This window comes from Herpailurus yagouaroundi, unplaced genomic scaffold, assembly GCF_014898765.1.
Source record: "Herpailurus yagouaroundi ecotype Mexico unplaced genomic scaffold, PumYag 189, whole genome shotgun sequence".
In the NCBI taxonomy this organism is placed as follows: domain Eukaryota; kingdom Metazoa; phylum Chordata; class Mammalia; order Carnivora; family Felidae; genus Herpailurus; species Herpailurus yagouaroundi.
In genome coordinates, this window is record NW_024412420.1 from 15,964,735 (window position 1) to 15,990,934 (window position 26,200).

A 26,200-nucleotide genomic window follows, 5' to 3' on the forward strand; every position below is an offset into this window, starting at 1 on the left:
TACCCAGGTGCTGTGGCCAGAAACCTGCCCCTTCAGCCCCTGCTCTCTTCCACATTCTGGACCCAGTCTATCCACAGGTGCTGTCACTTCCACCTCCACAACCAGCTTCTCACTTGTCTCTTCTCTCCGCTGCCACCAGCCTCATCCAGGGCACCTGCATCTCCTGCCTGGACTACAGCAGTCATTTTCTGACGGCACTCTGGGTTTCCACACACTCTTAACCCTCTCTGAGCCATCTGGACCTATAGCAGCTGAAGGGGCTTTTTAAAACATACTGCCTAAAACCCTCTATGACCTCTTGCTCTCTGAGGCCAATGCCAGGATCCCTTTCGAGGTCTGCCAAATGTCCAGGCATTGCTGACCTCTCTGGTGGCCACTTGTGCCTCTCTTCCCTTCCAGCTACATCCCTCAGTTCCTCCAGGGTGCCAGGTTCCCATCCCCAGGGCCTTTGCGTACCTTCTTCCAGAATGTTTCTATCCTCCCTTCTCAATACTTTGCCTGTTTCACTTCCTCTCTGGTCTTAGTTTAGTTGTCGCCTCTTCCCAGGAGACTTCTCTATCCCTTCCCAGGGGGTCGCCTTCTTTTCTGTTGCTGCTTCCTGTTTGTTTCCTCTATTGTACTCCCCACAGTTTACAAATCTGCTTATTTTCCCTGCATTTCTGTTGCTTGGCATCCTGGGGGGGGGGCGCCCCCACTCTCTCTGTCTCCCTCTCAAGAATGCAGGCTTCCTGAGGGCAGGAAACATAACCAACTTGTTCACATCTGGACCCCAGAGAAGGGAGCACTGCCTGGCACCCAGCAGGTGCTCCACAAAATTTCAAGAGTGAATGAGTAAGGAAGCACCAGCTTTGGGGCAGAGAGAACAATGGAGTGAAGCCTTGGGTACCTCTTGGGTGGCTAAAACAGCTGCCTTTGACCTCTCTTCCTCCTAAGATCCCATGATTCTGTGTGACCCTATCCAGCCTACCACCCAAGGGATCTTAGGATGGGGAAGAGGTGCAAGTCCAAGGTGGTACCCTTCCAAAGTTTGTCAAGTCCCTTCCATATACCTAGAAACTAGCTATCCTGTCCCATTCTGCAGAGGGATAAAGTTACTAGGGGACCTGGGATGTTTTTGATAAAGGAACAAAAGATTGGTAGGGAGGAAGCATGGGAAGATGGATTCCAAAACTGCTCTGTCAGATATGGTAGCAATAGTCACATGTGGCTGCTCATCAGAATTAGATAAACATTTTAGAATTCAATTCCTCAGTCTCACTAGCCACATTTCAAGTTCTCAATAGCCACACGTGGCTACTGGCTATCGTATTAAATGGCCCGGACAGAGAACATTTACTTCATCCCAGAAAGTTCTACTGGACAGTGCTGCTCGAGAGCAACTCAGCCAAAGCATTGGCATTCCCCTCCCTACCTCAACCTGAAGGAACCAGGCTGGATGGGGTGGAGTGTAAATCAAATGTGACTATATGACCAAAGCTGACCAAGGGTGCGCACCTGTCAGACCCAGGTCCCTCACACCTCTCTCTCCACGCCCTGGCCACCTGGGCGTGAGCTGGCACAACTTGTGGGGCCCCTGGGGTGACTGTGTGTTGTTCTGCAGTCCCCATTCCACCCTGGCAGGTCAGCCTCAAACACGGTGCTCACCTGGCCCCAGGATGGCAGTCCCCAGCCTCCTCCCTAGTCCCCTCTGGGCCCCTTCCCTTCGGGAGCCCCTAGGAAGGTCCACGCTCAAGGCGGAGGACAGGCGAGGTAGGGGCTCTCTGCTCACCCTGGGCCGGACACGGAGGGCTGGGGAACTTCCTCTGGGGGGCGCGTGGTGGGGGAGTTCCCCTCCCCCTCCCCGCCTCCCCCCCTCCTGCTGCCCCGCCCGCAGGGCCCCCACCCGTCTCCCGCCCCCTGCCGCGAAGCTCCTGGAGGGGGCGCCCCGCCCGGCCCGGCCACCGTGCCCGCCGCACACACTCACGGAGACTCGGGAGCCACCATCTTGCGCGGTGGACGCTCTGGCCGCGGTCTCCTTGGGCTCCACTGAGCGACAGCAGCCACTAGCGGTAACCGGGGCGAAGAGGCGCCAGCAGCCGGCGAGGGCCGGGGTGGCGGGCCGGGTGGCGGCGCCCCGGGGCTCACCTGCCCCGGCTGTCGCCCAGCGCGCGCGCTCGACCTCCTCCGCTGCGGGCGCTGCAGCCGGAGCGACGGAGGCGAGACCTCAGGAAAGGTGTCCCGCCAGCGGGAGGGACAGAGTCATTCATTCATCACGTGCACCGGTCAGTTCTTAGAGGAGCTCACAGGCGAGAGCCAAGCAGGGCGCTAGGGAGGCACCAGCAAAATGCTTTGGGATCACACAGGAGCGCGTGGAAAGCCGTAGGTCTGCGGGGGAGAGTCTATTAGGTTTCACTGCAGGAAAAGTGAAGTTTCACCCGGACAGGGGCATCCCAGGCAGTGGGTGGGCCTGGCCCAAGCTGAAAGTGCAGGGCAGGTTCACGAAGTCACGGCAGAGTGGAGGTGTGGAGGGGAGGGGGCGGTGCCTGCGGCTGGAAGGCTCTGCAGTGAATACTGGGGATTTTGACCTTCAGGCCTTGTGGGGAACCTCCGGAGGTGTTGGAGCTGGGAGCTCAATCTTTAATCTAATGAGTTATTTGTAATGGGGATGCCAGAAGGGGAGGGCTGGTGGAGAGAGGAGGGGCCTCTTCCTAGAATTCTCAGACGCACAGAAGCCCCTCACCCCTATGTGGGTTCCCAGGGGAGGGGAGGAGAAGGTGGAGGAATGTGGAATTGTGGCAGACCATCCCTCCCAGACCTGCAGTCCAGAGGCCTGCACTGGAGTTCCAGAGACATTGAACTCTGAGGCCTTGGGCTGTACACTTAGTCTATGAGCCTGTTTCCTCATCTGTGAAGTGGGAATTATGGCTGGGTGAGGAGGAAAGGGCAGGACAGGAATGGGTCTGAGGAACAAAGGAACTAGGTGTGGAGGCGATTTGAAGAAGGGGTGCCAGGGCACTTGGTGATTTAGTCTCTCCCTCCAGTCAACACAGTCACCCAGAAATGCCTATCAGACCCTCCTCCCAACCGGGTACACTTTTCTCCCACACAAGGCCTAGGGCACATGTTGATTTGAGGTCAGGACCTCTCCGGTGGCGTCTGGGTACTCCCCCAGCACCCTTCCCACATCGCTCCTCTGTGCCACCCACCGTCTGCTGCTGACATTCACAGTGAACCCTGGCCCCCAGGGCCGCTGGGATGATGCATGAGTCATGTCACATGCACACACATGTGACCGCCTGGCTGTGGGTACGCTCAAATGAAGGGAGACACTGCAGACCCCAAGGCTGCCCCAGGATAGCACCACACAGCCTGGCACCCACGATAGGGTCAGATATGTGTGTGCGAGGGGGAGGGGAGGTCGTCTGTGATGGTCTTTTGCAGCAGAACACCCTCGCTAAGCCCCTCTCCACCCAACCCTAGCCAGAGGTCCACGGCTGGGACCCACGGCTCATTGGACGGCTGCCTCAAGAGGGTGGGTTATTGCTCTGGTCAAATACAAACAAACTGAGTGGCAAAGAAGAGGCCACCCCTGGGGGTCCACCTGAGGCCGAGGCAGGGGCACAGAGCAGGTGTCTTATGAAATAACATCACTCTGGCTGCCACCCAAGGGAGAAGGTCTGGGCAAACCACATCCTGCTGTTTTGCCATCACTTGGAAAGATACACAGAAGAGCACAGGGACTCACACCCTGAGATCCGTGGGCGCCCACAGAGATGGCGATAGGCACAAACACCACGCACACACTTACACACTTACACACATCTCCTCATGATGAGTCCATCTTGGCACACTGAGGTGTGCCCGTACAGAGGTGGTACCACGCAGGGATGGCCAGATACCCAGGCTGGCGGGGGGCAAAGGCAGACCCAGAGGCCACACACAAGCATGCACGTGCACACAGACAGGCAAGATCAACAAAGACACAGTCAGACCGCATATACCCAGAGAGACAGACATACGAGGACACCCAGACCCCTACTAAGGGATATGCACATACTAGGAAACCACAGGCAGGCAGAGGCAGGTATCGTTACAAAGAGATACATATATACGAAGATCCATATACAGACACATTTACCCAGAGGTAGGTGCCTGGCGCACACCCTCCCTTACAAAATTAAATGCATCAGACATGGACACAAGCTCATGTAGCCAAACTCAGATTCTCTCTCTCTCGCCTCACCACAATTCATAGGGGCAGATGAGAGGGTCCTCCCTGAGGTGGTACATACATACATACACACACACACACACACACACACGCACGCACGCACGCGCACGCACACACACACACACCCTCAAATAGTGAAGCTACCCTTCCTATCATAGATGAAACCAAAAACTCTGTGAAGAAAATGGGAGGGAGGGAGAGTCAAAGGCAGGGAAGGGGGGGGAGGGGAGGGAAGATTGATCCAACATCTCCTGCCTGCCCACTCCCCTGTAGGCTTAGGATTCCCACCCCAGCCACATTCTCTAGAGCCCCCAGCCACTTCTGGGTCACCCAGCACCTGGGATGGGACGTGTTGATGTTCCAGACTTTCCCCTCTCCCCAGGCTGGAGGAAGACCCCAAGGCCAGTCACAAGAGCTCTGCCCCAGCCCCACAGCCTCCAGCCCTTGCCCCGTGGAAGGGGTTCCCCAAAATACTCCTTAAAACATAATGGCTGTCTCCCTCAGTGTGCCAGACAACCCCTGTGTGGAGAGGTGAGCTAGGAGACCATAGATAAAGGTGGGGGGCAGCACAGTGACCCCAGCACGGTGGCTGGACCTCAGTTAGGAGCCACTCAGATTTCTGCCTGTCTCTCTGTCCACTTCTCTCTCTCTGCTGAATTAATAACTCTCTTTTCAACACCCCTCCCCACCCCCAGCACACACACAACCCTCCTTGGAGGCTCCTGGCAGCCCCTTGGAGGCAGCAGAAGGTATGATTTGATACAAGGAACCTCTGGCACAGGCTTCCTGAACATGCATCTGCCCCAAAGTGTCGCTCACCTCCCTCCTGCAGGGAACACCTCCAGTTTCTGAGCTGGCCCTGCCCGCCACCCCCACCCCTGCCTTTGTTCCCAGCCGGAATGCCCCCCCCCCCCAGCCCTGGACCTGGGAAAAGGTACCAAGAGTCAACTGGCTCCCAGAATCTTTCGACAGCCAACTTTTGGGGGCCAGCAGTAGCAGGAAGAGGATAGGGCAGATAGAGGAGAGACCCACCCTTGTCTGAGCCCCCTCCCCACACTCCGGCATCCTCAGCACTCACCCAAGAGCATTTTCTGCCTTCGGAGGCACCGCAGAGCGCGCCGTCTGAGGAGCAAATGAAACCAGCCAGAGAGTGACAGAGGGAAGGGGTGGGGATGTGAGGGACAGGAGGGGAGGGCGGAGGGAGGGACTCCTGTTGCCGCTGGAAAGCAGTGGGTGCAGGGCCCTTTCTCCCTTTGCCTGGAAGGAGCTGCCTGTTCCCTAGTTTCTCCCATCCTGACCAGGGTGGAAAGCACAGGACACTTCCTGCCCCCACGGTGGGATATGGGGCAAATGTGGGGACAAGGGACAGAGTTGACCCTGCCCATACAGACCTCCAGAAAGGAGATTCTGCCAGCCACTTCTCAGCCTGCCAGAAAGTTCTTGCTGGACTTTGAAGCCTTGCCTCAGGGCTTGCTGCTACAGGAGCCCCCATTCTCCTGTCCAGCCTCACTCATCCTCTCCCCACCGTCCCCTTACATTGGCCTCCTTTTGCTGAAGGGGAAACTGAGGCCCAATTTCATCCCAGAGCATTGGCCATGGAGGTTGGGGAAGGGAGCGCAGGCAGCTTGCCCCTCTTAGTCCAGTACCTGGACCATTGGACCTGCTCCCTGGGCAATGCCAGGTGGGGTGGGGCATGGTCATCTGATCAGCTAGAACTTCTGACACCCCTCCCCTGCCCATACCCTTCCCTACCCCTCAGTCTCTGTCTCTCCATTTGCTCCCTCCTCCCCCTCCTCTTCCTGACTGAGGGCCAGCTGTCTACTCACCTGGGCACCTGGTGGCTGGGAGGGGGCGGAATGGGGGAGAGAAGGCAGCCAACCCCACAGCTGGATCCAGTCTGGCATTCCAAGCCCAGTCCCAGCGCTAGCCCCCCACCCCCTCAGCGTCCTGTCTCCGCCAGACAATAACCTGTAATCTCTGGAGCAGCCAGTACAGCCGGCAAAGGGTCTGGGGAGGGGTTGGCGGCAGCAGCTCCCGAAAACAGGTTTGTTAGGAAGAGGCTCTAGGGGGAAGGAGTTGCTTGTTTGGGGAGCGGAAGGAAACTCAAGCCCAGAGCTAATTAACCCACCCAGACACAGACAGAATCTTTGTCTTCTTGAGAGCAGGGATCTGAGCTAAGCCCCCTAATTCTCCACCCAGACAACCTTGCATTTCCTGGTGGTCCCTGTGGGGGGGGGGGGGAGGGAGGAAGTGTCCGATGGTCAGGTTCACACCTGGGGGAGGGGGATGTGATGGCTGTCCAGGGACAGCAAGGGGCACTTCTATCACCTGCCATTTAAGGAGAACAGCAGCAGGAGGTAGTGGTTAGACTGCAAGAAGAACTTCCCAGTGGCCTTGGGGGAGCACAGTTTCTCTGAAACATGTACCCAAAGGCCTCGGGATGGGTTGGGGGCACTGAGGAGGAATCGGCAGCCCAGGGAGATACTGAAGCGATGGGGGCACAGGCTGGAGGGCTTCCGGGGCTTCCTGATGGGACTGAAATTAATCCATCTGCGGGGAATGGGGGGTGCGGAGCTCATCAAGCCGGCGACTCAGGCGTGACCTGAGTTCAAGGTCTTTGATCTCTGAGGCTCCGAATGCAGCAAGAGGCTTGTGCAAAGAATCGGAGAAGAGATGGAAGGTCTGATTAGAGCAGGAGCTGGGGGAGGTCTCAGGGTGCAGGGCAGGGGACAGCCTCCGCCTGCCACTCTGATCCCTCCCTGCCCCCAAAGACACAGCGTCTATGCCCTGAAATCCATTATAGTCTGAGTTCATCTCTTGTTCTCCTGTCCCCCTTAGTGTCTACCCTGCACTCCCCACTCAAGGCCCCCCCTGGCCTGTCTGGAACTTAAGTGATTTCTGAAATCCCCTCCTCTCTGCTCTGGTGTCATATTGCAGTCCTCACGGTGGACCTGGGGGTGGGCCCTGAATTGTATGGCTGGGTCAGTCCTGCCAAGAGAAGGGAGGGATGGATTGGCCTTGGGAGGCTCCCCTCCCCTCCCCAGCTGGGCGAGGCCAAGGAGGAGTTGGCTGGCATCTCCCCATTTTTCAGTGGAGGATACCAAGGCACAGGGCAGAGGAGAGGCCATGGGTTCTAAGCACCGTGGAGTCATCTGGGAGCCAGTCCACCTTCTCTGGACATCCCTTCTCCTCATTCCTAAAATATTAAGGCTCAATATCTTTTATTTTTACTTATTTCTAATTTTTTTAAATGTTTGTTTATTTTTGAGACAGAGACAAGAGCGTGAACAGGGGAGGGGCAGAGAGAGAGGGAGACACAGAATCTGAAACAGGCTCCAGGCTCTGAGCTGTCAGCACAGAGCCCGACACGGGGCTCAAACCCATGAACTGGGATCATGACCTGAGCTGAAGTCGGACGCTTAACCGACTGAGCCACCCAGGCACCCCTAGGCCCAATATCTTTTAATAAGTGCTGCTCTCCTCAGCAGCAAAGTGGGTAGGGTGAGTGGGTCAGACATGCTAGGATCTGAACCCAGCTGGGTATGTTGCTTAAACACCCTAAGCTCCAATATCCAATGTAGAGTGAGGACTGGGGCACCTGGGTGGCTCAGTTGGTTGAGCGTCTGACCCTCGGTTTTGGCTCAGGTCATGATCCCAGGGTTGTAGGATCGAGCCCCGTGTCAGGCTCTGTGCTGAGCGTGGAGCCTGCTTAAGATTCTCTCTCCCTCTGCCCATCCCCTACTCGTGCTCTCTCTCAAACAAACAAACAAACAAACAAACAAACAAACAGATAAATAAAGTGAGGGCTGAATGCCATCATCTACTCCTGGCTTGCCTGGGTGAGGAGGGAATGCCTTGCTGCACGTGGCAGTGCTTTCCAAACAGCTCAGGTCCTAAGTAGATGCTTACGTGTTCCCTGTGCCAGCCCAACATCCACACTAGAGGTTGGAACTAAGAGGATTGAGCCGGCAAACCTTTCCGTGGATGTTCAGGAACCACCTAACGTTGTTTAGAGGCGTGTGTGTGTGTGTGTGTGTGTGTGTGTGCGCGCGCGCGTGTGTGTGTGATGGTCAGTAGGGTCACTGAGTTCAGCCTTATTGGGGTGGAGGTGCCTGGTGCCCACACTCCCCACCCTGTGGGAGGCAGCACAAGGAGCTGGCGAGAGATGGCTCAAGACACATTCCTGAAGAATGAAAGGGCGCACTGTGTGGGAGACAGATGGGGCGGAGCATGGGCAGGGGAAGTTGCAGAGGTATCTGGAGAGGGGAGTTGGGGGAGTGTGGGGTACCTGCCACTTCCTCATCCTGTGCCCTGTCCCAAGAGTTCGAGGCTCACCTAGGTGTGGCAGAGTCAGGAGGCCTCTGACCCAAGCATGGGGAAGCAGGCTCAGAGAGGGAAGGGTCCCTGCCTCCACCGCCCAAGGATGGCCTCGGGCACATGAGCAGGAGAGGGTCCCTGCCTCGCTGCCTGTGACGGCCTGTCGCTGTGCAGGCTGCCAGCCCCACAGACCCCTAATCAAAGTGACAGCTCCAGGAGGCCTCCCAGAGCCCAGAGCGGCTGTCCCACCCCCCCCACCTTCAGCATCCTGCCAGGGACGCATGGCCCTCCTGGCTGCCGCAGGTCTGAGACCTCACGTGTCTAGGAACAAAGCAGTGTGTTAAAGCCTCCTTATACTTTGCCTGGAGCCTCTTGAAAGTTGAGGTGTGACTCTGTTTTTCCGGAGCTGCACCCCAAGGGCTCTCTGCTCTGGCCCAGTCCCCGCCAAGGGCTGGGAAAGGCCTTCCGCATGCCTGAGGTCTTCTTACCCCCACCCCTCACTGCAGGGCAGTTGGGGGCCTGCCTCTCCCACCCCAGCCCTCAGAGAGACAAGGAGACAGGAGAGATCCACGGGAGTGGGTGGGTGTTGGGGGGTCACGGCCTGGAGTAGACTCAGAAACAATGAGGCCAATGGAGAGCAGGTTCTTGGCTGGAGCCCCTAAATTCCAGGGTTCCTGGAAATCCGAGGACCCTCCATCCCTGCCGGAGGCACGGCCATCCCTGTCGCATGCTCCCACAGTGCTGCTCACTCCCTCAACAAGACGGTTAGAAAAGTCTGGCCCCATGGCTGTCTCCCCCTCTAGACTGTGTGTGTGCCTGACCGTGTATGTTATCAACACACATCCAATCATAAAGATGCAAGGGGTCGCAGGCACCAAGCACGTCTCTGTGCAGAATCCCGGCACGGGCCAGCACAGACAGATGACTGGAGGGACAGTGACTCACTTCTCCAAGCACCATATACCCATCTCTGTGAAGACTGTTATTATCTTGGACGAACTTGCCTGCGTGTGTATTCAGACAACTCTTTTTTGACAGGTAGGTATGCCACCTTTGAAAAATATGAATTCCCAGACACACACTGTATGTCCTCAATTACATGCAGAATCTAAAAAAGCGAGTCTTTAGACTGAATCCAGGTGGCTCAGTCAGTTAAGCATCTGAATCTTGATCTTGGATCGGGTCATGATCTCACAGTTCGTGGGTTCGAGCCCTGCATCGGGCTCCATGCTGATAGCATGAAGCCTGCTTGGGATTCTTGCTCTCTTGCTCTCTCTCTCTCTCTGCCCTTCCCCTGTGCACCCTCTCTCTCTCTCTCAAAATAAATAAATTAATTTAAAAAATTAAAAAGCCAGTCTCATAGAATAGAAATTACAATGGTGGTTTCGAGGGGCTGGTGGGTCAGAAAAATGGGGAGATGTTGGGCAAAGGGTACAAATTCCCAGCTTTCAGATAAGACCTGGGGATCTAATGCACTGCATGGTGACTATAATAAAAACACTGCACTAGATACTTAAGTTGAGAGAAGATACTAAATATTATCAACACAGGGACTCCTGGGTGGCTCGGCTGGTTAAATGTCCAACTTCGGCTCAGGTCATGATCTCACAGTTCGTGAGTTCGAGACCTGCATCGGACTCTGGGCTATCAGTGCGGAGCCCACTTTGTATCCTCTGTCTCCCTCTCTCTCTGCCCCTCCTCCGCTCACACACTCTCTCTTGCAAAAATAAACATTAAAAAAGGCTATCAACACATGCGTAATCATAAAGATAGCGAGGGGATGGAGGTATTAACCTTATCGTGTATATGTGTAATTGTTTTATAATATATATATATATGCATGAAGTCATCACATTGTGTGCCTTAAGCTTACGTATGTTCCATGTCAATAATATTTCAGTACAGGTGGATAGAAGTACAACTATGAATCCTCTGAACAGCAGCTTGCACGTAGGTTTCCATAAATATCTAATGAATTAGTGAGTGGCTTTTGAGCTCAGACGTATATAGACACACACACACACACTCTGGAAACATCCATACAGTCAGATACACTCTTAGTCAGAGCCACAGCGTTGGCGTCCAGCCCCAAGTGCTCAGGTGGACAGCAGTTACCAGCCATCAGACCATTCCCTGCCTTTGCTTTACGCAGTGACCTCCGCCTGCCATGTCCCTTCTTCCCGTGCGCCTATTCCAGAGTTCAGCACATCCCCCTTCCTTCAGGAGGCCTTTCCTGGTGTCCCCAGGTATAACTACCCTCTCTCCTTTGTACCCACATGTGGCACCCACAACACTCAGCTGCTCTTTTTGTGTCTGTCTCAGACCAAAAGACGGACTCAATCCTGGCGCAGGATGGTGAGGGGCAGGACCAGGATTTGTCTCCAGTCCCCAGCACAGTGCAGGGAACACAATGGGTGACCCATGACTACTCACCCAAAGAACGGGCGGCCTTGGGGCACCTGGGTGACTCTTGATTTCCGCTTAGGTCATGATCTCCCGGTCATGAGATCAAGTCCCGTGTCAGTCTCCACAATGAGTGTGGAGTCTGCTTAAAATTCTCCCTCACTCTCCCTCTGCCCCTCTCCCCGGCTTGTGCTCTTTCTCTCTCTCTAAAATTAAAAGGAATAAATGAAAATGTAAGAACAGGCAGGCTTGTTACAGCCCTCTGGCAAAGCTGCCTACCTGGGCTGCAAAGTAGGTTTCTGGTGCTGCCCCCAGGAACCAGGCGGAAGTCCTGGCCCTTCTGGCCTCCCACACTGGGCCTGGTTCTGAACCCTGTCAGCCAGCAGCCTGCCTCTCCTTGCTTCCCCCACGGCCCCTATGTGCCTGTCAGCTGGAATCACCCTCACGAACGCATTCACCCATTTCCCCCAGAAATCTGTCTTGTAGCCAGCGGCCCCTTCAGTGCTTAGAGCCAAACCTCTGCAAAGTCACCCCAGCCAGGGAGAGGCAGAAATCCCGGCCAGGAGTCCAGCGGCCAAAGGAAGAGAGGCTTCCCCTGCCTGTCCCTCAGCTGGAGGGTTCCACAGCTTGCTGAACCCGGCCTTCAGGATCCCAGGACACCCTGCAGGTGAGACCCTTGTCAGATAGCCTATCCCTGCCAGAGGGCTCCAGATTGGAGAAATGCTGCTTAGGGGTCCGGCCCCAGAAGTCTCCCAGGGAGAGCTCCCAGATCCCAACAAGACCTCAAGAGAAGTCTTCAGCCCTAAAGACCCTCAAGATCCTGAAAGACCCCAAAGAGGGTTGTCCAGATGCAAAATAAAACTCTACGGTAATCAGGGGGACTTCAGACCCTGAGACCCCCTTGGAGGGATCCCAGACCCAAGACCCCCCAGAGAGAGGCCACAGACCCAGTGCCGCTCATGGGGCCCAGACCAAGCCTGTGGGAGCGGCGCCCCTCGACACTGACCTGGCCCGGCAGGGGTCTTTCCCAAGCTGAGCTGCCGAAGCCGCCTCTGGTGGGCGCGCCCCCCGCAGTGCACCTGGGCCTGGGCTGCTGAGTTCAGCTGGATGTTGCAGACGTCACAGAGCGTGTAGGATGGCCGTTTTCTTTCCCGCTTGGGCTTAGGCAGTTCTGGGGGCCGAGGGGGGCACTCAGTAGCTCCAGATGTGGGCGGCTCCTTCTCACCCGGGGGAGATGGGCTCAGTGGCCGCTTCATACCTGAGCAGATAGAGAGGGAGACAAGTGAACCAAGGCTGGGTGTTGTGAATACAGAGAAGGAGCAAGAGGGGTTCAGGACTCAGGAGATACCTGAGTCCCATGTCCCAGATGAAACTTCCCAGCTTTGGGGCATCCCCAACCCAAGGGTGGCAAAAGGGAGCGTAACGGGGTCCATTTCAACCAAAGCAGCGTTAAAATACAGGAATATTGGGGCTCCTGGGCGGCTCAGTTGCTTAAGCGCCCAACTTTGGCTCAGGTCACGATCTCACGGTTTGTGAGTTTGAGCCCCGCGTGGGGCTCTGTGCTGACAGCTTGGAGCCTGGAGCCTGCTACGGATTCTGTCTCCCTCTCTCTCTGCCCCTCCCCCACTCACACCTTGTGTGTGTGTGTGTGTGTGTGTGTGTGTGTGTGTGTGTGTGTGTCTCTCTCTCTCTCTCTCTCTCTCAAACAATAAACATTAAAAAATTAAGAAAAAAAAATACAGGACTGTCTGGAAGAGTGTCACAAATGCCTGCACACCAAGAGGCTGACAGCTGGGGACTCGGCCGCTGGGCAAAGCTTGGAGAGGAAGACCTGGAGACCAGACTGGGCGGGCACTGAGGGGCAGGCGGCAGTGAGGTTAGGGGAGTCACGTTCGTGGAAGCCAGGGCCCTATTCTGGGCCCCACAGCAGGCGCTGACAGTCCTGATGCAGGCAGGCATGTGGCGCTTTTGCTGCGGCCGCTAGCCAGAGGGGTGACTGCAGAAACCCTACCTCCCTGTGTCCAGTGCCCGGCCGGGTGACATTCACAAACGTTGACAGTGTGTGAAGCCATCCCCACCCCGGTCCCACGTGGCTCCAGATGTCCCTTGCTGTGTTGGCGACCCAGGGCTGTGGCAACAGTTGATATTTTCAGTTGCGACCTGGGCCCTACTGCCTGCGTCTGCTGAACACAGCTTCTCCTCCCTCCCCCCCTCCCCCCTCTCTTGCAGACACATACCCCACCCCTCCATGCCCCTCATCTGCCACCCACAGTCTTCCCTTTCCAACTCACTTCTCTGAAATTTTCTTGCCTGACTCCTCAGCCTCTCACTGGCTCTATTCTGGGGGTGGTCGACCCCCTTTCTCACACCGAGCTGTGTTAATTTTCACTTCCTTCCTGGATCAGTGTGCGTGCTCTCCACCTGTGCTGCATCCTGGGGGCTTCCTGAGGACAGGGCCTGAGCCTTCCTCGTGGGGCCAGAGAATCCCTGAGGTCAGGGACCTGTGACTTCCTCGCTGCCCTCAGAAGGAACCAACACTGATGACCCCGTGACTGTGGACCTCTAGCTTCCAGGACCGTGAGGCAATGCATTGCTGTTGTTTGGGCCACCTGGCGTGTGGTACTTTGTTGCAGTAGCCCTAGAAAACGAATCCAGGGAAGGTCTGACTCTTGGGCTTTGGTAGGTGCCTGGTGGTTTCAAGGCAGCCGTCCCAGAAGCCTGGTGGGGTGGCTGGGGTGCAGTACCAGTGACAGGCTCCAGGCGGCGCAGCGAACATCTAGCTGGAAGCTAAGAGGTGGACCTCTATACCCCTCCCCGCAGGGAGGACCCCACTCCTCCACACTTTTTGGGGGAACCAGGCTGCCTCCCCACCCTGAACCACACCAAACCTCCCGTGCACTGTCTGGGGTCCGGGGCACAGTTCTGTCCACAGAGGGCACACTGGAAGGTTACTCCCCTCACCTTGTGACTGACGCCCCTCTTATGCAGCACTGAGCCCCCACCTACATTGGGCTCTCTCACCTCTAGGTGGAGGTCATCAGGGTTATGTGGCTGGCTGCCCAAGTCTCTCCCCCCACCTCCCAGCAGGAGGAAGGAGCAGGAAGAGAGTATCAGATGCAAGTGTTTTGGAGGTGTGTGTGTGGGGGGCGGGGGTCCAACCTGCCAAGGGGGGAAGAGGCTTCAGGGGAAAGAGATTTTCCTGGCCACGCCTAGGAGCACGGCCTGCCCACCAGCGAGGAGACAGGGGGTTTTTGAAATCTCGGAGCAATTTATGACAGGCGGGCGGAGGACACGGGCCACGAGAACAGACAAATATCTGCCATGGGGCTGATTAAACCCCTGTGATATACAGCCTCTGGGCTCACAGGGCCTGCCTGGATTCCGGGGCTAATTGCGTTCCCCCGGCCAGGCTGCTGGCCTGCTGCGGCCTGCCCTGCTTGACCCAGCCTTCCCAGCTGTCCCTTCAGGAGCCACCCTGCTCCAGCCAAGCTCTGACTCCCAGCCAGAAAACGTGGAGGGGTGGGCATTTTTTAGGGCATGTACACATCGGCCTAACCCCAGGCCAGCACCCCCTGCCCTGGCCCCTGTAAAGAAGCAGCACGACTCACTCTAGCTGGACCTACATACACTTGGACAGGACCTGGTTCACACGTTCTCTTTAACAGAAGAGGAAAACTGAGTCCCACGGTAGGGGAGTGGACTTTTTTTAAAGTACATGAAAAGACAGGGGCATCTGGGTGTCTCAGTCATCTGACTTTGGCTCAGGTCATGATCTCATGGTTTGTGGGTTCAAGCCCCATGTTGGGCTTTGTGCTGACAGCTCAGAGCCTGGAGCCTGCTTCAGATTCTGAGTGTCTCTCTCTTTCTTTCTCTGCCCCTCCCCCACTTGCGTGCGCATGCTCTCTCTCTCTCTCTCTCTCTCAAAAATAAGTAAACATTTAAATAATTAAAAAATAAAGTACATGAAAAGACAGTGAAGAGCTGTTTCTAGAAGCTTCCTTGCCTCCCCCTTTACCCAGCTACCCAGGCCACCTCTTTATAATTACAGCCCTGTTTATTGAGAGCTTACTATGTGCCAGGTGCTTTACACATAGGATCTCTTTTAAGCTTCACAACAACCCCATGAGTTGGGCACTATTATTAACCTGTTATCCCACTTTATGGATTCGAGAACAGGCATTGAGAAGTTTCCCAGCCAGACCAGAACCTACACTTGTCTGACCCTGGAGCCCAAGTCCTCAGCCACTGCCCTATCCCACCTGTCCTTAAGGCCTGCCAAGCCCTCCTTTGAACTTCTGGGTGGGGCAGGGGGTGGTTACAAATTCTGGGAAGGACTCCTGGGGACACCTGGGGGTGCCCAGCCCCTAACAGGCTGGAGGGCCAGACAGGGAGGTGCCACACCCTGGCAGGAAGGGGCCAGAGCCAGAGAGGCTGGGAGAGGGGGATGTGAAGAAAGAACTGAACCTGAACAGAGTTCTGAAAAAGACCAAGTGAAAGCAGAGAAAAAGTGCATGCATGTACTCAGGTGTCTGTCTGTCTGATTTGCACAGGAAGGGGGTAAAGCTCCTTGCTCCCACCTTCCCTGAGAAATAGTTAAGGGCTAATGCGGGGGGGTGGGGTGGGGGTGCTGGACGGTGGAGGGGGCCACCCTCTTAAAGGCAGGCTCACACCAGAGCTGGAGAGCTGATGGGGCCAGGCTGTCTGTCTGTCTGTCTGTCTGTGTGTCTGTCCATCCATACGGAGCTGGAGGGGGTGGGGAGTGGAGGGAACAGTCAGGCAGGACCTCAGGGCTCCTTCTCCACCACTCTCTTGCTGAGTGATGAATGGACTTGGGACTTGGCTTTCAGTGGGGCCCTCAGGCACTGCAGTGAGGCAGAGCTCTTGGCCTGCCCACCCACAGAGGGCTGGATGGAAAGGGACCTTGGAAGCTATAAGGTACAGAGAAGGGAGTTGTTTCAGATGCAGTCTGGGGAAGAGGGTCCTCAGGAAAGAGCTGCTTTTGCCAGAGGGTTAACGAGAGAGGAAGGTTCTAGGCCTGTCCCCAGCCTTTGGCAGGGCATGAAGGGCTCCCTCACTAAACCCTTAATGAGCCCAATTACACTCTGGTATTTTCCCCCCCAGTCTGCCAACATCTGCCCTCCCACCTTTCCCAGCCAGGTCCCAGGCCCTGCTTCTGAGTGGGAGCCTGGCTGGCTGGCCAAGCTCGGGCTAGTCCCCGTCCCTCTGGGCTTCAGTTTTCTGTCTTTGGAGAGGCAGGATTGGGCTGGGCTAATCTCTTAGGTCCTTTGCAGGCAGTGTCGCCACTGAAGCACCTAGCAGCTGTCTCTGAAGCAGGGGGCAAAGAGAAGGCCAGGTTGCATCTGTTTCTGTCACCAGAGAAAGGCAGGCGGGTACGGGGAAAGAACTGCCCGCGGTGAGCGCCCACTGCCCTCTGGGCCACTGTACGAACACCCTCTCCGTTAACCCTCACAACAACCCCGTGAGGCTTTACAAATGGGGAAGCTGAGGCTCAGAGTCAAAGAGAGAGGCAGGTGAGAGGTAGGTGAGTTCTCTCCCGTTTACAATGCTTTACAATGCGGGAGCAGGGGGTGTACCCTAACAGCCCTCATCCCAGTCGCTCACAGGATCACCAGCAGGGGTTGGGGAACCTGCCCCACCCACCAACCCAGCTGCAGAGAGAAGTGTCTGGAAGAAGAGAGGTCTTGTCTGTTCTTGGCCTAGAAGAGTGTGAGCCTTCCTGGGCCCAGCTGCCCCCCTCAATACCCCACCTCCCCTCTCCCAAGGCTGACACCTGTCTAGGGTGAACAAGGGGGAATAAGCCACTTCGGTGCATGGCCACCACAGGGTGGCAACCACCCCAGCCATCCTGTGGACTCAGAGAGCTGGCGTCACCCCAGGGTCACACCCCAGAGGAGCCAGAGGCCCACACCTAGAGGAGTAGGGTGGCCTGAGAGGCGCAGGAGGCCCTGGGATTGGGCAACAGCTGTTCCAGATGTCAGGGGCCAGGTGGGGGGTTTCCATGAGGCAAACCAAAGTGTCCATGTCTGTCTTCCCATTCAAAGGGGTGACAGAGGAAGCCCATCACCTTCTCCTGGGGGTGCCGGGTGCTGGGGGTTTCAAGAGTGAACTGACCAAGAGGTGCTGAAAGTCAACACTCAGCCCCAAGGAAAGGAGACAGAGGGCACGAGAGGAGAGGGAGAGCCATGGTCCAGAGATGAGGTCACCGTCTCCCACCACTTCCCCTCCCCCAGTCTGCCCGGTCCTCACCCCCTATTGGCTGCGTGTCCCAGGGGGGCCTCCTGCCATGCTGACACCCCCAAAGGCAGGGGCTGCCTGTTCTGGGCAGCGATACTCCCTCAAAAGACCCTCAAGCCACCCTCAGGAAGGAAGTCCTTCTTGCTATCTAACCTGCATCTCTCTTTGCAGGGGCCACAGTAGCCGCACAGCAGCTGCTTCTAAGATCGTGATGGTGGGGGTGGTAAGGAAGGGAATATTAGCCTCAGCACCCCTTTTCCTAGCCTCCGCTGCCAGGCAAGGCCTGGGAAACCTGACTTGTTGTGCAGGAGATCCCCATGCCCCCTCCCCCCTCTCTTAGCACCAGGGCCCAGGATCTTGGTGCACTGGCCTCCTTGTCCACAGCCTGTTCTCCCCGTCCAGGCCGAGCAGTAGCTCCCCCAAACCCCGTTCCCTGCCGGGGATGGCCCCACCATCAGCACTCCCAAACCAGGGCTGGGAGCCAGAGGGAGCTGGAGGGAGGATGGTTGGGAGTCCCAGACTGTTTGAGAGTTGTGGGTGGGAGGCCAGCCAGGAGGGCCCAACCTATGCCCATTGCTGAAAATGAGGCATTGAGCTTGAGAGGGGAAGGGAGGACAGAAAGGCCTCCAATGACTGGGGATCATGAGAGTGGAGAGGGGTGGTGAGTGTGCTCTCTGCACCCCTCAGAAGACAGCAGGAGACCTCCCCTCCCCTACTCCCTCCATTCTATTCTATCCCAGGGGCTGATAAGGGTGGGGTGATTTGGGGGTTCTCGCTAAACTCTTTAGGAAAAGGGGAATGATTTTGTCCAGCTCCCCGTCTCCAGGCAATGGTCCCCTCCTTAGGGTGGGAGTCTCACCCTCTCTGCTCTGTGGCTCCCAGCCTCCCTCCCCCAGGGGAAACTGTAAGTCCTTCCTGCCATCACCCTTGCCCCCCTCCCAGCGTCCGTGTTTGGCTAAGCTGCCGCTTTTTGCCTGAGCACCCCCCCCCCCCCACCGCCCCGCTGCACCCACCCCCGCCAAGGTGGGGCAGGGTCCTTGCCGCTGCCCGCAGCCCTACACCCCCACCTCGGCGCGCGCCGGCCCTCTCAGGCGCTCAGCCCCAGCGGCGCTCGGTCCGGGATGGGGACGGAGCCCGAGTGCGGCCCCCCGCCCAGCGCCGGCGCCTACCTGAAGGGCGCTGCGGACCCGAGCGGGGCTGCATCTAGCGGCCCACGGCCGCCCGCCACCCAGGGCGATCCGGATTCCCGGCTCCTGGAGGTGCGTGGCGGAGGAGTCCCGGACTGCGAGTCCCGGGGCAGCCGCCGGTCTCCCGAGCCCGCCCCCGGCCGGCCCGTGCGGAGCAGGTGCCAGGAGCCGCGCCGCTCCGAGCGGAGCGCAGGGGAGACCCCGGAAAGGAGTTGCGCGGCGGCTCTTCCCAGGAAGAAAGTCGAGGGGGGACCAAGCGGTGCTCCCTGTAAAAGGGCTGGCCCTTTGGTGAGTATCCTCCCTACTACCCCTGGCCCGCTAGGCATAGAATGCTCCTCAGCGTCTGAGGGGTCCTAGAGCTCCGGGAAGGGAACCCCAAAGTGGCCACGTCCCACTGCTCTGCTGTGATCTCCCCACCCCCTGCAAATTGCCCCTCTTTTGGGGGACAGCTCAGAGAGAAGGAGGAAGCTGACATTCAGGGAGCACCCACTGGGTGCCAGGAGGGATCGCATTCAATCCTCATAACCACTCTGCCTGAATTGGTTTGATCCCCATTTTACAGACCAGGAAACCGAAAAGATTGGGATGTTAACTGGCCCAAAGTCACACAGGAAGTGAGCACCAAGTGGGAGACTCCAGACTGCTCCTAGGATCCCCCTCTGGGGGTCTGGGGCAGGGGGAGGAAATTTCACCCGTGTGTGTGTGTGTGTGTGTGTGTGTGTGTGTGTGTGTGTGTGTGCGCGCGCGCGCGCACACACACACACACACCTGGGGGTCTTTTCTGATTTCTCCCAGGGAGTCAGTGCATGGCGTCTGGCCCAGAGTGGGGGCACAGTGCAGGAGCATGAAGCCAAGCAGGGGAGGGCAGGGGCTGGAGGCAGGACTTCTGGAGAGTGCTGTTAATGGGGAGGCAGTAACAGGGTCAGAAAATTAGTCTCAGAGGAAGGAGACAGAAATGGTTCTTGTATCCAAAGAAGAGGTGTCAATGCTGCTCACCCTTGGTTGGGGTAGGGCAGGCCTCCTGTGGACCAGAACTGGAGAGAGGAGGTCCCACCATGAGGAGCCCTGGCCATACCCCGCCCACTGGGGCAGGGCACCTGGCAGCCACTCAGTTTCCCAGAACTGCTTGCTGGGCCTCACACCCACCAACTCACTCCTGTCTTGAGGCCTTTTCTCCTGCTACTCCCTCGGCCTGGACTCTCCCCTGACCTCTGCAGGGTTGTTTCCTTGTCGCTCAGGCCTCAGCTCCAATGTCGCCTCCCCAGGCCCCGTTGCCCTAGCGCCATTATTCTTTGCCCCAACCCCTGCTTTATTCCCCTCTTGGCACATCTCCCAAGATGTCATTCTTTTGCTTGGACACTTACCTGTCTCCTCTGTGAGGACACAGTCTTTATTTCCCAGGTGCCTGAGGCACCAGCACACAGTTGGATGCTTAGCACACAGACGCCGGGTAGACAGTTATGCATGGATTCATGTCCACTCTACAAGCAAATCTGCAGTGCGTTGCACACTTCAGTTGGGTGAAGTAGATGCTGTGTGAATTATATCTTAATAAAGCGGCTATTATAAACAAAAGCCCATCCGGCAGCACACCCGCCCTCTCACTTGATCCAGTCGCACCTCTGTCCGTCCCAGTCCACATCCCGTGTCTGTCCACAGAGAATCACAGTTGCTCGGATTTGGAAGGGGTCCGAGAGGCCATCCTGTCCCTTTTGTAACTTGCCAGAGTTACCCTCTGGCCTCTGCTCACACATGCCAGTGACGGGGAGCTCACTGCCTCACAAGACGGCCTATTCCATTGTTGGAGGGTTCTCAGTGACAGAAGTATGGAGGCCTGGCAACTGTTTCCCTGTAACGCTCATGCTCATGCACAGGCCCTAGATCTGCTCCTCGGTGGTGCCGAAGGAATGCACACCGCCTTCCACAGCCAGCTCAACGTGGCTGGCAGCTTCGTCCTAAGGGGTCTCTTCTCCAACTGTTCTTCCCCTGACATGGCCACCTCCTCCAGGAAGCCCCTCCTATGTTCTTCCTGGACACCTTGTATAGGTCCCTAATGCGGTATTTATCACACTCTATTGACGTGTCTTCCCCAAATCCTGCCCCAGCCACCCCTCTGCACCAAGTGGGGTAGTTCCAGGCTTTTATTTATTTTCTTCCACCCAATACCTTGCATGGTGACCAACTGAGCTGAACTAAGCAACTTAATAAACATTTGTTTCCAGGGGCTTTATTATCCTAGTCACATCCCTCTAAGCTAATTTAGGCTTTCGATGTCCTCTTTTAGGACAGAAAAAGAGAGAGTCACTCCCCTGATCCTCAACCCTGTTTTCTCCTAATGCTGCCCAGTCCTTAACTTTTCTGCACTCTCGAGTCAGCACTATACAGAACTGAGGGTCCACGAACCGGGGGGGGGGGGGGGGGGGGGGAGGGCTATTTCACATGATATGCTGGCAAGTTCAGTCACCCCATCTCATCACCAAAAGAGTGATTTCTTGAACTGGGAGCACCAGGCCTTATGCTTAGGCTTACTGGCGCTCCGTTTCTGCCCAGCCTGTTGAAATCATTCAGCAGGAACACAGGTGCCAGCTTAGTGCCACCGCAAAGACGTGGCTTCACCTAGACACCTGGGAATAACATGCCCCTAAACTCCAACCCCACAGACAAAAACATTGCCATTAGCTGAGGCCCTTCTGTATTCTGTATTCTTCCCACATCTTTGTCCCTCCCCTAGCCCTGAGGAGTGTTCCTCTTCTCCCTTTGAAGATAAGGACAGGGAGGCTCTGAGAGGTTAGTTCACCTGCTCAAGGTCACACAGTTAGAAAGGGGTAGAGTTGGAACCCATCTGGTTGACTCCAAGGTCTAGGCTCTCTTTGCTCCATGTCGTGGTGGCTCTAAAGGCCTGGTGACTTTTCCTGTAACCTCACCTGTGGGGTGAGGAGGAAAGAAGCATGGAAAGCATTTTCATGAGGGCTGGAGGGGCCAGGCCGTGCTCCCTTGCCCACTTACCACTCGTCCAAGGAGGGATTCAGGCCCTGGGTATTGCCTTCCCCTGGCCAGAAAATGACCCTTAGTCTAAATAAAGCTGCTTAGTCTCTAGTTGGGCCACTCAATTCTCAGGGCAGCCCAGTCTCACTCATCCTGTTATCTCCTCTCCCTCTGTCTTGTCTGTGAAGAATGCCCAGCCCAAAGCAATGCTTAGCTCACCAAAGGCAACCAATACTTATTGCTGGACTTGAAGAAAGAACCGCCCCTCGCTGTGAGCACCAGAAATGGAGTGGGTTCCTTACTCTGGCTGTGTGGGCTTGGGCAAGTTACTTTCCCTCTCTGAGCTTCGGTTTCCTTATCTGTAAAACAGGGCCATTAATACATGACAACACACAGGGTGATGTGAGATCATCCCTGCAGAGTGCCTGACGTAATACGTGTCCAATTAATGATATGAGTATCATTAATGAGGTGTTATGGTCCCCGCTTGAGAGACAGGGCAGTGGGCTCAGAGGGGGAAGGGACTTACGTAACCCATGGTACCAGCTTGGAAGCAGCCTATATAGGACAGGAGCCTGGTTGTGCCTGCCTTAAAGGCTGAGTCTTTTTCCCAGCCCCACGGGGCCTTCCCTGAGTGCTCAATAAATTTAATTTCTACCACTAAATTATGAGATGGCTACGCTAATCATTCCTACTAGTGAATAATACCCAGAGCTCCAGCTAAAGCAAAGCCTGTAGCAAAAGGGCTCAGGCTTCTATTCTGATCATGGCCCCAACTAGGTTGGGGTGTGCAGAGTAATTCTGGGCCCCCGGGTTCCAGGAGGGTGAGAGAAGCCTTACCCTCAGGTGGGCCTGTCTCCTCCGCCACAGGTCCTTTCTATGCCCACCGAAAGGACAGAATCACTAATGGCTTGAACAAGTTCGCCATGATCCCTCCCCCAACGGGGCCAGCCTTTTGCCTCCTAAAATAGCCCAGAGCCACCATGTGCCCAGGGCGGCTCCCCACTGGTTGCAAATCCCCCTGAAATTAAATCCCCATCCTGCCCCAAGCGGGATGGCACCACCTCCAGCCCTGCTGAGCTCCAGGGCTGGCCAGGCTCCCCCCAGTGGAAACTGGGACGGTTGTCCTTCACGGTGACCGAGACATAAATCCCCAAATAATGAGACAGGCGCTGGGAACACAGAACCAGACACGGTGTTAATTGGTTTACTTCTGGGCAGGCGTGATGTAGAGGCAGTAGCAACAGGCCTCGGTTTCCCAGCCAGTAAAATGGAGTGGGGGGCTGTGTTGACTTCCGGCATCCCTGGCCGGGGTTTTCTATGCCCTCTGACGGGTCTCCCACCCAGATTCTCCAGCAGCCCTTCTTACTTTCCTAGAACACTAACTTCGCATATGTAAAAGGGAGGAAGTGGGGTCCACTTGTCCCGGTCTCGAGGTAGGGAGACCCAAATTATCCTTACCGTGATCTAGAACCACCTTCGTTCCACTAAAACCAAGCCGAAAGGCTCAGTCCACCTCGACACGCATCAGGGTGGGGGTGGGGAGGCGGGAGGGCCCAGTGTAGCCTTCCTGCTCATGGTATGAGGCCGGTCGGTGATGGATTCTTGGACGAGCATGAGGGCCTCAGTTTGCAGTGATCAGGATGAGATTATCACATTAAACTTTAAAAGTCTTTGCTCAAAAAGAAGCAGCAGCTGACACCCTTGACTCCCCCAACTGCCACCATCATCCTCTCTTGGATCATGGCTGCAGATGCTGGCCACTTGGCGGCTCCACTGCACTGGGCTAGAGGCAGGGGGATGGACAGAATGACCTCTCCAGGCCTGGGCTGCTCCTGAGTCCTGGAGAGATGGCAGGGGGAGGAGCCAGGGGAAAGGGATGAGCCTTGTCTGTGGGAGTAGTTTGCAGGGCCTCGGGGGAGCCCAAGAGACGTGGGACCAGCACTTACTACAACTTCGCCACTTACTATCCTGTGACTGGGGACACGCCCCTTTGCTCCACACCTCAGTATCCTCGTCTGTGAAATGGGGACAGCAGTAACAGTAACTACTACTAACTCCCCTGACCCGAGGCTGACAGCTGAGAAGATTAAATAAGATAACAAACGGACAATTCCCTGCAAGCTGGAAAGAGCCATCGCGGTGTGAAGGATGGCATTGTTAGTTACCGCAGGAGGGACGGTAACAAGGCTGCAGAAAGAACTTCCTCATGGCGGTGCATTGGAAACCAGTGGGGCAAGAAGAGAGGGGAGACAAATGGGCCTGGGGGGAACCCCCAAAATGTCACCCACGATGCCCCCTCCCACCCAGGGTGCCCATCCCCGTGTCCAGACCGACCCCCTCCCCTCCTGCCCATCATCCTCCCTCGCAAGGCTGGCAGCCCACCCCCAGTCTTTCCCAGTCCAAAGCTGTATCCAGCTTGTGTTTGTTGCCAACGCAACGGAAATTATTTCAACCTCCTCACCCAGCTTGGCAAAGCTGCCTGGGTTGTATAGGAGAGGCTGGAGCTGGAGGAGAGGAAGCTGGGAACTGGGGTGCCCACAGCAGGGTGGCCCCCTCCCCAGAATATTAACTTCGATAGCAGCAATCGAGAAGGCAGTCAGCCTACTGGGGGGACTTCCCCATGCTGCCCCATGGGAGGGAAGGGAAAGGCTGAAGGCCCCGGGGTCTCACCGGGACCTTGGCTACCTTCCCTCTTACTTAAAGAGCTGCATTCAGAGCAGGCCGGGAAAGGCCCTGACTACCAGCCAGGATCAACCCTGCAGAAATTAAGATCTTTGGGTTTTCCCGACCCACCCTTCATTTCCTGATGCTCTTATTTAGTTAGTTTGTTCGAAAGAATCCTCCCACCCCAGCCCACCCCACCAGACCTTGGGGCCCTTCCCCTTCCTCAGTATAAGAAGCCGAATCCAGAAGGATGGAGGCAGGGAGAAGCTGAAAATGGCCCTGAGATTCCGGGGTCACCCTGAGCAGGAGGGAGGGAGAGCCTCCAAGCCCACTGTGGCTGAGGGAGATGGTGGGGTGGCCACGGTCCACCTTGCCGGCCAGGGAGAAGTCCCGACCACATCAAGGAGTCCTCCTCTCAAACTGGCTGGTTGGTGGGTGGAACCACATGGCCGTTGCAGGCCATGCAGGAGGCCTTTCAAAACCAGCTGAGAGGTTCCAAGAATGCTCCTGGGATGGGCTTTGTCAACATGCCCCATGCCCCCCTCCAGATCCTCTGTCTGGCTTCCTATAGCAAGGCTGCTCAGTGACCTTAGCCGGGGAGGGGGAGGGGGCATCGTGGGACCCGGGACAGAGACCAGGCTCTGGAGTCGTCAGACTTTGGGCAAGTGGCTTCACCTCTCTGACCTGTAAAATGGGCCCAACGGTATCTACCTCGTGCGATTGTTGGGACAATTAAGAGATAATGTAAGGAGAACGCCTCCCTTTGTGCCCAGCACAGAGTTGGGGCTCAATAAACTCACTAAGGAAACATTTGTCGGACACCTACTATATGCCAGGCCCTCCCTCCATTCCTCGCCCAGGGGACCCAGCACTGAACAACAGTCCTGAGGAGCCCTCATGGAGCTTGCCAGCCAGGGACAATGGTCACAGCCATTAAGTAGCTAACCACACAGGTCAGGGAGGATGAGTGGCCAGGAATAAGCCTCTCTCAGGAGGGGACAGCTCAGCCTAGACCTGGCTGACTTGAGGGACAGGCCTGCCTGAGGGTCCTCGACTGTAGCTGCTCACTGGAATCACCAGTGAAAACTTCGGATGGCTGGGCCCCTCCCCAGGGATTCTGACCGGATGGGGCTGGGGTGGTGCTGAGGCGACAGGATTTGATTTAATTTCTGCCCAGGTGATCCTGATGTACAGCCAAAAGTGAGATCCCCTTGCCCTGCACTTTCCCCAAGTGCCTGTCCATGTGAGTATCACCTGGGGAGCTTGTCCGGCATTGCGGGCTGGGCCACAGCCTTAGGGGTTCAGATTTAGGGGCCGGGCTAAGGCCCAGCATCTGCCTTTCTAACAAGCACCCAGGTAATTCTGAAGAGCAGACAGGTCTAGCGATGTGTCTAGGAGAGTAAGTCTCAGGTCAGAGCTTGGCACGGAGCGCCCCCCACCACGGACCCCAGCCACGCCCACACAGGACCACCCGCCACATTGGTTCCCACTGCCCCATCTCTGCCCTCAACCTGAGAAGTGCCTCCTTTCTCAAACAGGCAAGTCCCGGGCATGTTCCTAGGCTTATCATGAAGCCTGAAGGTCCCCACCGCTGTGGGCGTGGGGTCTGTTTCCCTACGACCCTCGCTCGGCCCCTGGGCCCAAGCCCCTGTGCCATTCTATTCATGCTTCATGCCCGGCCAGACCCTGGTCTCTCAGGGGTAGGGCTGGCTTCTCCAAGCACACGGCGCTGAGCCTGGCATCCCACAGGGTATGCCTCATCTTAGCTGAAGGAGTACCAAATCTACCCCAGCCTCTGCTGGGCGCACTTGCCCCCACAACTGAGCCACAGGTGGGAAAGTTGTGACCCACCCTGAGAGATTCGTGCTCCGCTCCTTCTCCTGGGTCTCTGATCCCGGATTCCTCTTGTGGAGTCTGACTTCTCTCTCTCCTATTTCACCCTTAGCCCTGCCCTACGGGCCAGGCCCTGAGATGGGAGACATGGCCCAGTTGTGCTCCCCAAGGCAAAGGTGTGCCAGAATATACCCCTATCCTTGCTGAAGAATCAGGCTCACCCTACTCCAGGCGCCTGGCATGATGCCCACCCCTTCCTTTTGGGAAGCAACATAGTGTAGCCATAATGCCTGGGTTAAATCCCACCTCTGCCACTTCCTGTGTGACCTCGGTCTGTGCCTTG

At 56.5% G+C, this 26,200-nt stretch overlaps 1 protein-coding gene across 14 annotated transcripts in view; it reads right to left on the bottom strand.

Moving 5' to 3' along the window:
- The window catches only part of LOC121045012 (transmembrane protein C17orf113), a 50,760-nt gene that overhangs the window by 16,437 nt on the left and 8,123 nt on the right, over nucleotides 1-26,200 (bottom strand). For 3 of the 14 annotated variants that reach the window (XM_040497570.1, XM_040497571.1, XM_040497573.1), the window contains exon 2: nucleotides 11,937-12,188. In XM_040497570.1, the coding sequence (XP_040353504.1) occupies nucleotides 11,937-12,186 (250 nt within the window). In that variant the 5' untranslated portion in view covers nucleotides 12,187-12,188. Of the gene's footprint in view, nucleotides 1-1,963; nucleotides 4,288-5,288; nucleotides 5,338-11,936; nucleotides 12,189-18,354; nucleotides 18,475-19,736; nucleotides 19,870-26,200 lie in introns of those variants that run through there. The other 11 variants (XM_040497568.1, XM_040497567.1, XM_040497574.1 and 8 more) reach the window with 10 other exon arrangements.